The sequence below is a fragment of the Capricornis sumatraensis genome, chromosome 23 (assembly GCF_032405125.1).
Source record: "Capricornis sumatraensis isolate serow.1 chromosome 23, serow.2, whole genome shotgun sequence".
NCBI classification, from domain to species: domain Eukaryota; kingdom Metazoa; phylum Chordata; class Mammalia; order Artiodactyla; family Bovidae; genus Capricornis; species Capricornis sumatraensis.
In genome coordinates this window covers 14,469,709-14,487,809 of record NC_091091.1, presented here as the reverse complement: position 1 = coordinate 14,487,809, position 18,101 = coordinate 14,469,709, and the positions used below count along the sequence as shown (strand labels likewise).

The 18,101-nt window shown below is 40.0% G+C and overlaps 1 protein-coding gene and 1 non-coding gene across 4 annotated transcripts in view; both read left to right on the top strand.

The window, feature by feature from the left end:
- CPEB3 (cytoplasmic polyadenylation element binding protein 3) overlaps positions 1-18,101 on the top strand; it is a 149,672-nt gene that overhangs the window by 73,912 nt on the left and 57,659 nt on the right. For 2 of the 3 annotated variants that reach the window (XM_068961515.1, XM_068961513.1), the window contains 2 exons: positions 1,823-1,990; positions 3,722-3,811. In XM_068961515.1, the coding sequence (XP_068817616.1) occupies positions 1,823-1,990; positions 3,722-3,811 (258 nt within the window). The remainder of the gene's footprint in view (positions 1-1,822; positions 1,991-3,721; positions 3,812-18,101) is intronic. The other variant, XM_068961514.1, reaches the window with a different exon arrangement.
- On the top strand, positions 1,555-1,627 carry TRNAG-CCC (transfer RNA glycine (anticodon CCC)). The gene has a single exon. It is a non-coding gene; the product is annotated as a tRNA-Gly (tRNA).

Below are 18,101 nucleotides of genomic sequence, written 5' to 3'. Positions count from 1 at the left end.
GGGACATAGTTCACTGAGTGTGGACTACATGAAAAGCAAACCCACGGCCATGGGCGCACATCACTGGATGTCTTTGGGAAGCTTGTTTTGCCTGCAGTTGTTGCAGATCTAGTTCTTTTACTCCCACTGAACAAAACAGACATCAGGGGATGAGAATTTACTGTCTCTTGTTTGCCCTTGCCAGGCTAAAAAAGCTAGGTGACATGAAGTGACAAATTTTGTGCTGTTTCTTTGTAGCTAAGCTGGGAAGAGTGGAACAAAAAATTCTTTGGTCCTTTTAGTTATTAACTCTCAACATCAAAACAGTGCCTTTCTTACACCACCGGGGTTGTTCATAAAATAAACAGAGTTATATTAGTAACTTTTTTTTTTATAAAAGAAATAAATGTTCAGTATTTTTCTAAGGCTATTTATATTCTGTTTAGAGAGTTGGCTATAGTGATGCAAAACCTAGGTCTCAGGGAAATATAGAGTGGAGAGACTAAATGAGAAAGACAGTATCTTTTTTTTGAAAAGCTTATGAATTTATTTTAGAGGGGAGTTTTTCTCTTTTTCAAACGTTAGAAAGTTCAAGATAATTCATTTTTAGGGTAGAACCTAATGGAAAGTTTTACCAGGAACTCACTGACTCAAACAGGAAAAAAAAATTTTTTTTAAACTTAAATTTTATTTTGTAATGCCAGATGGCACTATTGTGTTGTATTTATTAACAGATTTTAACTTCTGGCATCTTCCTTATAGTCATGTGCAGAGGGTTAGGGGCCTTTGCTTCTCAGACTATAGAGTTAACAATGGACATTATTTTTTTGAATGACATAAAATACAGCTTGGGTTAGTCACAACCACACCTACATCTATATATCCACATCTTAATTTATATGTTTTGATTCACTTGCCCCACCTTTTATTATTGCAGACGTTCATTTCCAAATGGGAGTAGCTTGGAGTGGCAGGGACAAATTGATCATTTTTAGTCCTGCTCTCAGAGAAATTATCAGCTTCCGTCATCAGTTTAATATTCCCCCGCCTATCAGGGCCAGTCTTTAGAACTAAACCTCTGAGGTTACCATGAAGCGCAATCAAAATCTGTGAATAAAGATTTATTTTATTCTTCCCTTTAAGAAATGCCTGAGGAAAGGAAAAGTAATCACTGAATACTCTTAGCAGCAGAGATAGGGGCTGTATGAGTAAAATGTAGTGATATATTTTAGCAGCAAAAAACAGCTGTGGTTTTTTATGCTTCTTGCTTAGTATCAGTCCAGTCACTTCTGTGCTGTACTACCTTTACACAAACAATGATGCTATACATGGAAGTCTGGTCAGTGTTACCTAGCAGCCTAGATGGGAGGAGGGGTGTGGGCGAGAAGGGATACACGTATAAGTATGGCTGAATCCCTTTGTTGTTCACCCGGAACTTATCACTACATTGTTAAGCAGCCATACCTCAATACAAAATAAAAAAGTTTTGTTTTAAAAATTGATGCTATAAACTTGTCTAGACATGGTAGTCTGCAGTTGCTTATTCTACTGAAAAAAATCACTGTTTATGGGACTTCCCTGGTGGTCCAGTGGCTAAGACTCTGCAGTCCCAATGCAGGGGGCCTGGGTTCGATCCCTGGTTAGGGAACTGGATTCCATGTGCCACAACTAAGGATCAGAGAACCTGCATGCCCAGCAAAGCCACATAAATAAGTACTTAAAAAATTAATCACAATTTAAGATGTATTTTTTGGAATGCTTCACTCTGTACTTTGGTTCCTAATAAAACATGTGCTGTCCAGGAAACCACTTTTAACCATAGAAACTCCCGCATTTGTTTCAGGTCGATCTTCTCTCTTTCCCTTTGAAGATGCCTTCCTGGACGACAGTCACGGCGATCAGTCTTTGTCATCTGGCTTAAGTTCTCCCACTCGCTGTCAGAACGGGGAGCGAGTAGAGCGCTACTCTAGAAAGGTGTTTGTTGGAGGCCTTCCTCCTGATATCGATGAAGGTACCATGCCCTCACTAATGGCTTAATAAAGGCCAGGGTTATTACTTGTGTGATCTGACCCTACCTGTCCTCTTGAAGACGGCTTTAGGACCTTAATGTCTTAGTGTCAGGAGATGAGGATGCTCAATAGATGGAAAAGAAAGAGGTTTTGCACCTCTGGTCTGCTCTTCAGACATGGCAGTCTCCAAACAGCTTCTCATTTCCTTGTTATTAATTTTGGGTCACATTTTTAAATGATAATGAGAACTAATATTTACGAAACTCTTCCAGTAAGCCCCTTGTGTGCTATGTGCTTCATATTATCTCATTTAACCTCCACAGCTCTCCTCTAAGTCATCTCCTGCCAACTCCATTTTGTAGATGAGGAAACGAAGGATCAGAGAGATAGTGGTGCAATTGGAATCAAAATCCAACTGATTCCAGAACTTTGTTCCTATCCATCACACCATACCATTTCATAATTTAATGTAGATACCTGTTAATGAAATAACCCCTTTTGCCTTTGAAACAATTGAGGCTAATTAGAATATTTCTTAATAATGTGTTTGAGATACTAGCAATCCAAAAGTGAGTTTCACTAGTGCCTAAGGCTGGTCAACACATAGTAGGTTGTCAGTAAATATTTGTTGACTAGAAGAATGAAATAGAATTGTGACAGAGTTAACTCAAGGGAAGAAAACAACTCTAGTTCTAGTAGGCTTTGGATCTGCTATAAAAATATTGGTAAAACAGAATTGTTTTGCCAGCGTTATTCAAGCTATAATATTTCTCTTAATTTATCATGATTTTCTCTTTTTCATGAGAGAAATGGTTTTACTTTAGGTTTACTGCTTTGACGTTGTACACAGCTGAAAGCTCATTTTTCTCTAAACTATTCTTTTACTAGTGTTAATCTCATCTGTAGAGATGCCTGTTTATGGAAAACCCCTTGGATTTTTCTCTAAGACAAAGGTTTTGATCACGGCTGTGGTTTAGTCGCTCAGTCCTATCTGACTCATTGCGACCCCATGGCCTGTTGCACACCAGGCTTCCCTGTCCTGAGAGAGTGGCAACTTAAACCTGATCAGGAGCTCAGTTATAACCTTCTGCTTTGAATCAAAAGTCAGAAGGTAAAGATAAGTCCGTTAAGCTATACCTTTTGAAACATTTTCTTTATAGGATGTGTGGTAGATATGTGTAAGAGAAAGAGGCCATTGGCTTTTAGTTTTTTCTTATCCTTAAGTCACTTATTGTCCCTGCTCCTCACCAAAAGAATAGTATCTATTTCTAAAAGAATCTTATATTAACAATAATAATCTGATATTAATAATCTGAGATTAATAATCTCAGAGATTACTTCACATAAGTAGATATGTATTTCAAATATTTTGTGTATTTTGCCTTTTTTTTTCCTAAAAACGGAGAACATTCCTATTTTTACAGCCTTCTTTTTCCTTGACAGAGTAGTCACCTTCGCTAATGTCAGATATTTTTTCTTCCAGATTCTTTATATTAGGCTTATTGAAAGTGAAGGGAAGTAAATTATAGTTTGAAACACATTCTGCATGATTGATAGCAGATAACCAAATGTACCCCTCTAACAATGGTATTTCACTTAGTAAATTTGACTTCTGTAAAGAATGCTCTAGAAAACAGCTCTCAAAAAACATTTTAAAATAAAAAGATATCTTTGATGCTCTTCTGTTTGCAGTATTTTTTCTCTTCTGCTAACATTCCTTCTTTGTTTTGTAGATGAGATCACTGCCAGCTTTCGCAGGTTTGGACCTCTTGTCGTAGACTGGCCTCACAAAGCTGAAAGCAAGTCGTATTTTCCTCCTAAAGGTAATGTGCTTAAAATGTCTGCACTGTTCGCCGGTTGGAGAACTAGCATGATAGTTCAATAAAATGCAGCATTTTAACTCTGGAAATAGCTTTTGACTTTCCCCCCCATTAAGAAATCATTTTAATGTTGATTGTTTTGGGGACTGTTCCCCCAGGAGCGTACTGATTGTTTCATAGCATCTACTTTTATTGGCAATGAGATCCTGTGAGTCTGCTGTGAAGGAGCCTTGGCTAACTTTTCATTAATTGAAAGAAAAGATCTAGGGTTTGAGGATTGTCAACAATGGAAAAGATTATTTTGAATAAAATTTTATTTGTAGGCCTAGCCCTGTAGTTTTATAGATCTTATAAAACCCCAAACTTGGACAGTGTTTTAGTCTAGTGACAGTTCTAGTTCTAGTGACAGAAGAAGAATGACATTATATGAAATTACCTTTGTCCATGACTGTATCTTAAGTGACTTAGCCTGGTGATGGGTAGAGGGTGAAGTAGCATGACCTTGACTCCCTTTCCATAGCCTTGCTTTCCTTACTTTTGGTAGGCTTTTTTGATGGTTTATGAGGGCATGAAAATATATCACTTTGTTTATAGTTTATCATTTTGTGGAATCTAGGGAACTTTTCTGATGGTATTAATTCTGGGTATGTTCCTACATTTATATTGAAGAGTGTTTTGAGCTACAGAGAAAGTTTTCTTCTTGTGTTATGGTCTGTATGTTTCAAGGATGTCCTTCCTCTCTAAGGAATTCGGCTTTGATGTGTGTTATTGTGTAACAATACTCACCACAAGAATATGGAGTCTAAATACCTGTCCTTCCTGTGCCTTGTACAAGAATCAAATTATACCTTAGCCTAGGAATGGCAGGACGCTTCCTTTTATGTCTGGTTTATTACATTTGTTACCTGTACTTCTCCCCATTCTATTGCCTATGAAATAATTTATTCACTAAATATAAGGTTATTTGTTTGCTTTTAACATTCTTCTGTCGATCCTCTCCAATAATTTTTTAAAATTAAAAATAAGTTTTATATTAGTCTAAAAAGATAAAAATCATCACACTGATTATTTCAGTGAAGGAATGTATTCACTTTGTGGTACATATATGACACTAAAGAAATATTTAAAACATGTTTTTAACAGTGATTAATGGTTTGTTGAGTCAGAACCGTGGTATTTCAGTGAATGAATGAGTTCATCTCACTGTACTGCATGTAATACACTCTGTAAAGTCACATGTATAAAAAGGTGTTCCTGAGAGTACTAGTTGTACATGTGAATGAAGGCAGTGTCATTTTAGGGAAAGAATGTATCCACCATGCTGTGGTGCATGTGATACACTCTATAAAATGACATGTATAAAAGATACCTTCCCTCTACCTCCCCGAGACTGAGTATGTATTTATTCTTGAAATTAAATTTCAAATACATCTTATAAACAACCAACAATATTGTGCTTTAGACATGTGTAAGAGATATTTTTAAGAGTGCTAGTGGAAAAAAAATCATTCTGAGAAGGTTATAAAAATCATTCTGGGATAAAAGGTGCAGAATGATCATTGTAAAAACTAAAAATGAAAATAAGCACATCTATGATCATGTCCAAAGAAAATTAACCCAAATATACCTCTGTCAGAGATGATCACTATATACATTTTATTAAATATCTTTCTTATATCTCTTTATGAATACATACATTTATATGAAATTTAAAATTTTATATGATTGGGATCACAGTATATATGCTAATATTTAATAACATGCATTTCCCCCCAGCAATGTCAACATCTTTCTATAAGAAACTTACATTATCCTTAATGATCTTGTTTTGTTTAGTCAGTCCTATTGAAAGAGGAGAGTGAAAAAGTTGGCTTAAAGCTCAACATTCAGAAAACTAAGATCATGGCATGTGGTCCCATCACTTCCTGGGAAATAGATGGGGAAACAGTGGAAACAGTGTCAGACTTTATTTTGGGGGGGCTCCAAATGCAGATGGCGATTGCAGCCATGAAATTGAAAGACGCTTACTCCTTGGAAGAAAAGTTATGACCAACCTAGATAGTATATTGAAAAGCAGAGACATTACTTTGCCGACTAAGGTCCGTCTAGTCAAGGCTATGGTTTTTCCACTGGTCATATATGGATGTGAGAGTTGGACTGTGAAGAAATCTGAGCGCCAAAGAATTGATGGTTTTGGACGGTGAAGAAATCTGAGCGCCAAAGAATTGATGCTTTTGAACTGTGGTGTTGGAGAAGACTCTTGAGAGTCCCTTGGATTGCAAGGAGATTAGTCCTGGGTGTTCATTGGAAGAACTGATACTAAAGGTGAAACTCCAGTACTTTGGCCACCTCATGTGAAGAGTTGACTCATTGGAAAAGACTCTGATGCTGGGAGGGATTGGGGGCAGGAGGAGAAGGGGACAACAGAGAATGAGATGGCTGATGGCATCACCAACTCGATGGATATGAATTTGAGTGAACTCTGGGAGATGGTGATGGACAGGGAGGCCTGGCGTGCTGCGATTCATGGGGTTGCGAAGAGTCGGACAAGACTGCAACTGAACTGAACTGAACTGAGGACATTAAGTTGCTTTCAGTTTTTTCTCATGCTGCTTCAGTGAATATCCTTGTGCCTTCATTTTTTTGCTTTTTTCTATGACATCTTAGGGTGAATTTGCAAAAGTGAGGTACATGTTTATACATACTGCCAAGCTGCCCTTAACAAAGATCATACACATTTATATTCCACTGGTAGTACCTAATTTGTGAAACTTTGTTCTGTTGATGATCTAGAGATATGGCTCTTTTTCAGTCTTTGCCAATCTGATGGTTAAAATAACATCCTTTCTGGCATTTTTCCTCTTACTAGCCATTTGAATTTATTATTTTACTTTATTTCATTGACATTTCATTTCTGTCTGGGATTAATAATAGAGTAAGGAACAAGAAAAGATCCACCTTTGTTTTTCCAGGTAATATGCCAGCTGTCCCAGCTGTCATTTATTGACAGTTCTTTTTTTTCCTTATTGATTTGAATCATTAGAATTCAGTATTGGTTGAAAGGTCATCTCTCTTGTTTCTCTACACTGTATTTCAAAGACTAATTTTTTAAAAAGGTAAAAGATTTCATTAGTAATTTTGTTTATGTGTTACAATGATAGGTTTTTTTTTGATATATTGGATTAAAATATATTAAAATTAACTTCACCTGTTTCTGATTTTTAGCTTTTTAAATGTAGATATTGGAAAATTTTAAATTACATATGTGACTCATATTTATTGGGCAGCACACCTGCAGAGCACGAGTCAACAAACTCTCTTTGTTTAGCTGTGAGCTCAGAATGGTTTTTATATTTTTAAGTGTTGTGAAAACACATACACAGAGAAGAATAGGTAATAGAGACTATATGTGGCCCTCAAATCCCTTTGCAGAAAGTTTATTGACTTTTGTAGCCCAGAGAATTGTTTACCTTCTGAGACACCCAGTGACAAAGGAGGCATTTATTTCAGAGGAAGTCTGTGTAGACATAACTAATTATTAAATTTCGTTCTTCTGTTGGAGATGATCACTGTAAAAGTAACAGTGAAAATAAGGATATATATGGTCATACAGTCTTTACCCATTGGTCAGTTGTGTCCAATAGAGTAAAACAGAGTAAGTCATTGTTGTGACGTATGTTTTTGGTACATCAGTTCCCTTCAAGTCTTCTCTTTTCCAAGCTAAATATTTTCACATCTCTGCTCATATTTTATGCATAATGGACCACCATTATTCTTGCCTGCCTTTTTGGTACGTGTATCATCTCCGGAACTTCCCGCTTAAATTTGCCTCTGAGAGTTAAAGAGAAAACATTTGGGTTGGTATAAGCAGTGTAGAGCTTAGCAGCTCTATGAACTCTCCATGGTTTGGGTGCCCTTCCTATTTAACAGCGCAATAACATAGACTTGTAGGACATTAGAGAAGTTGCCCTTACTTTACGACCGAGGTTAAGTGTTGAGATGGACTAGTGAGAGCCAGGCCAAGCAGAGAATCTGGATCCCCTGATTCTGGTCCTCAGGCTTGCATCCTCAGAGAGCAGCTTGCCTCTCTGGTGATTTTGGGGTCAAGGAGGAGAAATAATTATTAAACTTTTGGCTCCTGTTGTGTTTTGCTTTCAGCCAAAGTCTGAAGGTTGACCTATTTTGGAAGGACCTAAAGAAATTTGGTGTTAGTCCAAGGTTGCAGTAACTTTGAGATTCCATGCCCATTGCTTTGAACACTGGGGACACCTAAGTAGTTTATTCCAAACTGTTTTGTGCCTCGTTAATAATGCCCCCTCGTGCTGTTTCTGCTTTTCTTTGAATTCCTCAAGTTTTAATTCAGGTCAGTGCTTTTTTGGTAATACTCCTCTTGTCAGTTATACTTTTCTTAGGTCCCTGCAGCTTGGCCATTAGGCACAGTTTCTTTGGCTTTATGCTTTAGGCTTATGTGTAGATAAGAGGAAAATAAGAACCATACACTATGAAGTCCTTCTCTTTTTTTCTCAGAACGTGTGTGCCTAATGAAATAAACAGTATCATTCGTGTATCCAGCAGGTACGCCAGTATAGATTTGGAGTACGGTTTGTCAAACCATGGCCATTTCATTGAACTATGGAGAGCTTAATATCTATGTAAAGAAGCAGTGACCACATAGGTCAACTGTTCTCTTAAGTGTTGTGGGGCCAGCAGAGTGAGAGGGGATGGAGACTGGGGTTCTCACCAGCACAAAGGCACTGAGGCATTTGATCACCTCTTTGAGGATATGCAGAACCCTCTGGAACAGTTTGTCTGTGGGTCACAAGCAGGTCATTGCTTGGTGTTCTCCACAGCACCTCTGAGAACATGAAGGAGGAAGAAAGCATGGAAATCATATTGTGTCTTCATGATGCATTCTCAGACCTTCTGAACTTTAGAGTCCTCTGGGGGAAATCATAAAATAACACAGTTACAAACTATAATAGTTCTCTGAAGGAAAAATGGAGAATGCAGTGACTTTTAAAAAGGGGACTTCAGTTTAGACTGAGGATATAGAGTTTCTTTGAGAAAACAGGGATTAGGTAGAACTGATTATTGAGGAGTTAGCTAGAAAGTGTAGGGAAGCAATTTTCAACCAGGGGAATACCATGTGGGAAATAGTAAGAAAAGGGCTTTACTTCCTTTGAAGAAATGAAGGAAGGGTGGTTGGAATGTTGTGATGAAGGAGAAAATGATGCAAAAGAAAGCCTTGGAAAGACATACAGTTTTTTTCCCTTCCCTCAGTTGCTCTAGTCTCCCAGAGAGAGTAGATATAAAGGCATTTCTGTGGTGTTTGGGGTGAAGGCAGAATGGAGTTGGGTCAAATAGAAATATCAATTTAACATACTTCCAAATAGTTACTGATAAAACTAAACCAAAGTCTTGCTTTGTGTTTTCTGCATTTGGTTCTTGATGATGAAAAGAGATTCAGCTAGTCAGAATATTGAGGAATTTTCCTGACATTCCATCCTCATGCTTTTTAGTTCCGAAATAGCAGAGTTGAAATTGTGAGTGCTGGAAAGAGAGGTTCTCCCAAATGTTAGCACATGAACCAATCCCTGCATTCGTACAAAATGCTAATCAACATCACTATGTAAGTAGCTTGGGTGCTAAGGTAATTCGAAGATAGTTACTACAAGTGGATGGTGAGAAAACAATTTAAGTGTGATAGAGGGCCTGCTTCCTGGTGCAAATGATCAAGTAGCGTTGAGATTATCAATCCATCTAATATTTGTTGCCCATCTGTCTGTGGAAGAATCTATACTCTCTGGCCTTGTGGGGCTCTAGAGAGGAAACCATTCTTGTTTTTGAGAAGACTGCAGTTTTTCAGAGGAGACATGAGAACACAGATGTGAAACATTAAGTAATCGTAAAGACCATGAATTTGGGAACTAGACTTGCTGGGCTACCCCACCTCTTAGTTGTATGACCTTAAGCATGATGTTTAGCCTTTCTGTTCCTTAGTTGCATCACTTGTAAAAGAGAGGTAATATGAGTACCTACTTCATAAAGTTGTGATAAAGACTAAAATGGATGAATCCATGTGTAGTACTTAAAATCATCCTGGCATACAGTAGGTTTATGAGTGATGTTATTTTTATTAAAGAAAATACAAATCAACTTATGGTTAATGACAAATGAGTGAAAAAAAATTCTAGGCATCCAGAGGAGGAATAGATTATCATAGGCTGGGGACTTCCCTAGTGGTCCAGTGGTTAAGACTTCACACTTCCATACATGCAGGGGCACAGGTTAGATTACTGTGGGCTGTGCAAGACCTGAGTCTTAAAAGCTAGACAGGGATAAAAGAGGTAAAATAATGATAATTATTCTGGGGGTTAGAATAATGAAAATTAGGATGGTAGATGTTTATTTAAGGACTTGTTGTCAGCTAGGCAGTGGGTTACTATTTTCTGTGCTTAATCTTATTTTAAACTCCACAAGATAAGTGCCCTTATTAGCCCCATTTTAAAGAGTAAGAAATCAGAAGAGTGTAATTTATTCACCATCATGTGTTAAACGATAGGCCCACTGAATGGGAGAATCGGCACTGTTGCATGTGGGACAGTCAATAGAGAGAAAACCAGTTTGGTGTGTGGTGTTGATCTGATTAAAAACATGCAGTTTGGTATGTCCTCACATCTTATCTGGGAGGAAATTCCTCATGGGCACTTGACATTGTGGCTAGGGAATTTGGGAAGAGTCTGACGCTGGAGGTACACATCTCTTGAGAGTCAACTTTATAGAGAGGAGGGAGAAGAAAATGAAAAGCCGTGAGTAAGTTCTGTCTGGAACCAGAAAGAAAAAGAGGACACGGCAACAGAGGTGAAGGGGAGTGAAGGACTGGCGTTGTATCTGTGACCGTGGTGGCTAAAGGAAAGAAGCTTCAAGCAAGAACAGTCAGCACCAACAGATACGCCAGGGTTACGGAGCAGTCCTTCATGGAGTAGAGATGCGTGTGGCTCTCTTGTCAAGTACAAGATCATAGTAATTTCTGTTGGTATCCTAATTCTAGGCCTTAGTATTGTAATGAAATAGAAAGCAATCTGTTTTGCAGTGAATAAGTGTTATTTTATAAGGAAAAAGAATAATTCTGCCTCCCTAGCAAAGCCACTGTCATCATTTTTGTTTCCGTCCAGTCTTTATTCATATATATCTTTTTTGTGGGAGTATAATAATAGCAGAGATACAGTTTTTTATTCTCCTTCCTCCCATGTTTCTGCTTAATTTTCTTATTTTTTAAGTGGCTGCCTCACTTATTACACCATAATTTACTTGCTTGTTTGTCATGTAGGCTATTATGAATAATGCTTCTGTTAATATATCCTTTTGTATGGTTCTTCTTTAGGATAAATTTGCAGCAGAAGCTTAACCAGAGTTGAAAGAAATGGAAGTCCTAATGACTCCGGATTTGATATCACATGGCTTCCCAAAGCAATTTTCTGTATGAAGTTTATGCTAATTTGGACATCTGCAGCACATTTTTTTGCTTAGTTTTAAGTCAGATGAATGGTACATTGCAGTTGTGGACTTACCTTTTTTGCCTATGTGTTTGGAATGTAATGGACCCCTACAGAAGCCAGAAATCACATTGATTTTGCTCTTGTACTTGAAGTTTAAACCTTTTCCTCTTGGGTCCTCTTCGTCTGTTGAATCTTGGGTATTTTTTGACATCATCTTCGGTCATTTTCTGCTTTACCTTCTCTGACCACACTGACTCCTTTGCTCTTCCTTGAGGTACACAAAGTCTTCTCAGGGTCTTAGTCTTTTGTCTGAAACTTCCTTTTGTCTGAAACCGTCTTGCCCCAGATTTCTAAATGGATTGCTCCTCTCTTCCCATAGACAGACTCTGCTGAAATGTCACCTTCAGAGAGATCTTTCCTGACTTCCATATCTCAAATAGCAGCCCCTCTATTCTCTTGCTCTCTAATCCTCACTCTCATTTTATTTTTATTTTCCACCCTCATTATTTATTTTTCCTTGTGATAAGGTATACTTATCACAACCTGAAAAAAATTGTATGTGTTTTTTTTTTTCCAGCTAGGAGTGTAAATTTTATAAGACCAGGGATTTTGTTCTTTGCTGTATACTCAGTACCTTGCACACCTGTATCAGTGGCTAGCCCCCAGATATTTGCTAAATGAGTGGATTTTATCTTTGTGAATAATGAGTTCATTACTTGTGCAGAGAGAAGCAGAGTCCATCATATGTTAGAGCTACCCTAAAGAGCATCTCATTCTAATCCAACCTTTATTTTAAGCCAGGACTCAAAGACATGATGTGTCTTTTGCTAAGAGCACACATCTCTTATTAGACAGACTTGAACCTGGCTGACCAGTAGTATATACTATTTCACCTGGTGAATTATCAAAAAAAAAAGTAGTTTTTGTTTTGCTAGGGTGTGTAATTTGTGGGAAAGGTAAATAGATTTAAACTATATAGTCTGATAACTTATGCTATTATTTGCAAGGCTGGATTTTATATAAAACTTAGCAACTTAAGCTATATGATCCATGGGCACACTTTCATAGCTGTTTAAAACTGAAAGTGATCCTTGGTTTTTTCCTGAGTTCTTCTCTTCTGTTGGTCACACTTAACTAGCTGAGGGTATTTCCAAAGAGCTGGTTTAGGTGAAGGCTGTAGGTCTGAGCTGCCCTTTAGCTGTAGCTTAACCAGGGGATTCTGCCTCTTGGGTGATGCCAGGCTGTTTCTGCACATGAGTGCATTGCTCTGTAGGCAAATCTTTGACTGCAAGGATCAGAGAGTTCTCTTGTGCTACTTCAAATTAGGGTTATGGTTATGAGGAACAAGGAAAGCCCCAAAATAGGAGCCACGATACAACCAGGTGTCATGGAGACTGTGCTCGGGGGTGGCAGGCTGCAGGGATTTGAACAGTAGGCACTATTAATTCTTCCTTGTAATGTTCTGCATTATTATGAGTCAGCTCTTCTCTGCATATGTGCTTCTTTCTGTGCTTCCAGGGGGCAAATTGATTTCATATTTCTAGTTGGAATCCAGAGAGAAGGAATCTGATCAGTTCAGTTCATCTTTTAACCCCTTGCTGTGACATAGGCCATCCTAATGGTAGTGACCTTAGAATCCTTGCTGCTGCTGCTGCTGTCGCTTCAGTTGTGTCCGACTCTGTGCGACCCCATAGATGGCAGCCCACCAGGCTCCCCCATCCCTGGGATTCTCCAGGCAAGAACACTGGAGTGGGCTGCCATTTCCTTCTCCAATGCATGAAAGTGAAAAGTGAAGGTGAAGTCACGCAGTCGTGTCCGACTCTTAGCGACCCCTTAGACTGCAGCCTACCAGGCTCCTCCATCCATGGGATTTTCCAGGCAAGAGTACTGGAGTGGGTTGCCATTGCCTTCTTCGTAGAATCCTTGAGTGCTTAATAAAAAATAAAGCAAATGGCATAGTTCTGCTTCCTTGAGCGTGGTGCTGTGCATGTGGGAAGATTAGGTTGGGCATGGCAAACTTTTGTGACAGTAGATGTGTTTCTCATAATCTCCCTCATCACCTCCTGGGAGAATAGCCCACATCCAAAGTTGCTATTACTAGAGCGACAAAAAAAAGTCTGCCTACTCTCAGCCTCTGCCCCTGGTTCTGAACCAAACAGCTGCTCCCCATGCTGCCAACAGTCTCACCTCCTGTGGTGGGGCTGAGGCCAGGGAGAGGAGTTGGCATCTCCTGGGCAGTGAGCACAGCTGCACTACCCCTGCTGGCAGAGACCTCTGGGGCAAAGGCAAGGCCAGCAGCCAGCTGCAGATGTTGGACAGGCAGTTGGCCACATGGCTCTGAAACTGTGTTGAGACTTCGGTGGTGCTGGCATCCTCAGCCCACACGAGAGCCAGCATCGGCCCCAGCAATTCAGGTGCACAGCCAGGTAGACGGAACTGTGACAGTCACGCCTATTTATGCAAGAGTGACCCATGGGCCTTGCTCTCTGCCTCTTGCCCACCTTGGATAAAGTATGTACTTCTAAGTGGCATTTCTGCTGATCATGTATTTTCTCCACACTGGTCAGGCTGACTTAACTGCCAGTCCTTGTGACCAAGGTCATACAGTCATGGAAGTTTACACAATACAAACATAGTTTGTGAAGCTGGCATAAACCCGGCCACGTAGGATTCACATTGACTTTGAGCTGACTAGCTAAGCAGATGCTGTTTAAGGAATAGGAAAGAGAGCTCTCCTTGAAAAGGGCAAAATAGGTCATTGTGAAGCTGCAGTGGGCTGGACTCACGGCATCTCGTTCCTTTTTCCTTCAGTTTGTCTAAATCTGGCTTTTGAAAGGAAAGTTTCCAAACTTCACATTTTTTTTCCTTGTAGCGTAAGTTGGATGGAAATAATTCAGTGTTGTTTTAGGCCCAGATTCCAAGTTTTTCCACCTTCTGAGTTACATAAACTGATCAAGTTGGGAACCTAATGGAGTTTTAGCCTGTACTTAACCTTTTGCAGTTTGTAAGCTTTTGAGTAATACTTGGCCTTTTTTTTTTTTTTTTTTAAAGCACAGTTCCTGGCTTATAAAATTCATAGTCTTTGATGAATTATGAACCCTTTTTTATATTTAATTGATAGAATTTTCATTCTTAGGATGAATTTTCTTATAAAAAAATATGGAAATTGCATTGCAGAGCAGCAGGAGTGGGCTTTTTGTTCTGTTTTGTCCTGTTTTGACAGATGGAGCAGTTATATTGTTGCTTTTAACAGCCTAGTACACCCTCAGTTTAAACTGTTCTATTAAATACCTCTTTTTTTGCATTATATTACAGATGTAAGAGTTAGTGTTTGACTTTAAACCATTAATAATTTGAGAGACTGTATAGAAAGAAACAGGCAGTAGGAATGTACAGACCATGGAGCAAAGCCAAGCAGCGACTTGAATAGCAGAGACACCGTGCCCTCTGTCTTAGCAGGATCTGTCGTGCTATCCCCAGGCAGAGGTGCTGGGAAGGGGCAATGCTGATTAAATTTGGAGAAGCCAGAGTTAAGTCCAATGAGAAGTTTGTTTTGGAGACAGTGAAATATAGGAACCAAAACGCCAGGTGCAAATTTGGTAGGCTGAGGCAGAGAGAATGTTTTAGAAGAGGGTGTGGCTTGGGGCAGGACTTGCTGACAGGAGTTGGAATAGGGCTAAGACCGTGAGCCAGAGAGCCCAAGAGAGGATGTGTCATCTGAGAGGGTTCAGAATGGGAAGCTGACTGAGAGGATCTCGGGAAACATCTTGAAAGCTGAGAGCACAGACTTGGGTTGTCTTCCAAAATAGAACGGATAGACTTCATCTTGAGAAAGGGAAGCCGTGACACCAAGAAGACCTCTTGGTAGCAGCATTAAGAACTCATCAGAGGAGTGTTAAAAGTGCACGGAGGCGAAATTAGATTGTCAAAGTTCAGGCAGTGTACAAGCAGGGTCGGACTAAAGCTTCATCTGCAGGGAAGTGTCTCCTGGGTTAAAATGGAGAGCTTGCCAATTGTCTAAGGAGACAGAACAACAAGCAGTGGGGCAGGAAGTAGCTATTTGTGGACTCGTCGTGGGCACCAGCAGTTACCAGCTAGATGACCTTGAGCAAGTTATTTAATCCCTGAACCTCAGTTTACTCATCTGAATTAATACTGCTATTATTATTAAAAGGATTATAGGAGACAGTGTACATATGCATCAGTTTCATAGAGATTAGATAGTATTAGCGTCCTTCCCCCAGTTAAAAATATGTTGCTCAGTAAAAATAAAACTGCCCGACTAGTTTGACCAGTTCCTTCCCACACCCCCAGTCTGATCTCAGTTGTCTTGGTCAGGTGCTTGTTGGAACTGACTGTGACTAGAACTGACAGATTTGGCAGACTTCACAAGGACCTCTTTATATAGGGAATGTGTGGTTATGTAAACACAGCAGACTTTAAGCCCAAATGCCCCAGGTCACTGCCCTGGACTGTAGGACTTTACTAAGAACACAGGAAGCAGGCTGCCAGTTTCCAGTTCTGGGGTGGGTCACTACCCGTCAGACTTTTCTTGTCCACTCTCCCCTTCCTCCACACCTCCTGCCCAGCAGCAAGCCCACCAAGCAACAGTTACTAGTGTAATAGAAAACACAAAACAGGCTTGAACCAAAATGTTTTTTCCTCAGCTCTGTGTAGCAAAGATAGCCAAAGAAATATATTTGGTTCCAAATCTCAGGGAAGTGTTTAGGAATCCATGGGCAGTACCTGCTGAGCCATCTCTGCATCTTAATTAGGCTAAATCCTTCCCTTGGAATGCCCTCCTCCAGTTTTTCATGTAAAACTTGTCTCCTATGCTACCACCGACAGAATGTCTTCCCTGATTTCTTCATCCATGTCTTCTTCACTGAAAGATCTGACTTCCTTCTATGAAATCCAACTTTTTAAAATACATTTTAGAAAATACTTCTAAGGACCCTGAATGCATTGCTCCTAGATTAGAGTTTTCTTGATACTTACTCTTCATGACCTTCATGTACTGGTTTATAAATTTCTGGAGTACAAAGATTTGCTCATACTAGGATTCCCCTGCATTGCCTAGGGTGCATAGTGAATGTTCATTACATCTTGGAGATCAGATGTTCTCATCTAAGATGGGGATGAATAAGGAATCCACTTCAGAGATCTACCATGTTCCACAGGCAGCAGGCAGGGGGTGATGAACCACTTCATCCTTTCTCACCTGCCACCCCAGTCACATACTCTTAACTAATAAACTCTACTCCCTGGTTCCCAAAGAAGCCAATCCTTTGACCCTTCCAAGTCTTGGCCTGTGCTGTTTCCTGAACTTGGACTGCCCTTCCTTCCTGCTGCGAAGCTGGTAAGTCACTTCAGTTGTGTCTGACTGTGCGATCCCATAAACGGCAGCCCGTCAGGCTCCCCCATCCCTGGGATTCTCCAGGCAAGAACTCTGGAGTGGGTTGCCATTTCCTTCTCCAATGCATGAAAGTGAAAAGTGAAAGTGAAGTCGCTCAGTCGTGTCTGACTCTTAGCGACCCCATGGACTGCAGCCTACCAGGCTCCTCCATCCATGGGATTTTCCAGGCAAGAGTACTGGAGTGGGGTGCCATTGCCTTCTCCCGCCCTTCCTTCCTAGAAAAGCAATTATCCTCCAGCCCAGATATGCCCTTTACAGTATGGCTTTCCTGATGTTTGGGCCTCTCTGCTCAGTGCTTTATATGATATAACCCCAATCTAACACTTCTCTTGTTGTTCTTTAGTCACTTATTTACAGGCTCCATTTCTCCAGGGCAGGATTTCTTTCTTGGCTTATTTATCTTCATAGCTTTAGTGCCTAGTGTCCTACCTTGAAACTCCTAAACATTTTTGGTTCTGTTGAATTGAATCCAAAGGCAAAGACTCCTGAGGCAAACCAAGTAGGTCCTCTGACCTGAAAGCCAAGGTCAGGGAGAATGTCTGGAGCAGACTCCCTGTGCCAGAAAACGTCTGAACTCACACAGCTCTGGCTGGAGAGGTGTCCTTCAGTTCTCTCTAGGAAGGTCACAGGAAATCAAGGAGCCTGGGTTCTGTGCAGGGAGTGAGCTCTCTCTCTGTCCAGACCTTGGAGCCTTCCTTCTGGTACTGATTTCCTCTCACCAGAAACTGGCCCTCCCTGGTCGGTCACCATTTTGTGAATGCAGCTGCAGCTCAGGGCACAGCTGTGCAAGTTGGAATTGTTTTCAAACCATTGTGGTTGATAACTTAAACATATAAATCACTAAGAACGTTAGTTGATTTTTAAGAAATATTAGGTCTTTCAAAAGATCACACACTTCTTTAGAGACTGAGAGAGTATATTACCCTCTTTGCCAGAAAGACCTTGTGGTTCTAATTTTTTTCCACAGTTTTTTATTTTGAAAAATTTCATAGCCTACAAAAAGTATGAGTACAGTGAACACCTATATAGCCTTCCTCTAGATTCTCCAGTTGTTAGCATTTTGCTTCATTTGCTTTTTCTTTTTTCATGTCAGTATGTGTATATGTATGTGAAAGTGTTTGTTGCTCAATTGTGTCCAAGTTTGCAATCCCGTGGGCTATAGCCTGCCAGGCTCCTCTGTCCGTAGAATTCTCCAGTCAAGAATACTAGAGTGGGTTGCCATTCCCTTTTCCAGGGGATCTTCCTGACCTAGGGATCAAACCTGGGTCCCCTGCATTGCAGGCAGATTCTTTACTGGCTGAGCCACCAGGGAAGCCTGTGTATGCATATCCACCTGTATGTGTTTATTTGTTTTTGGCCCCTCTGGGTCTTCCTTGCT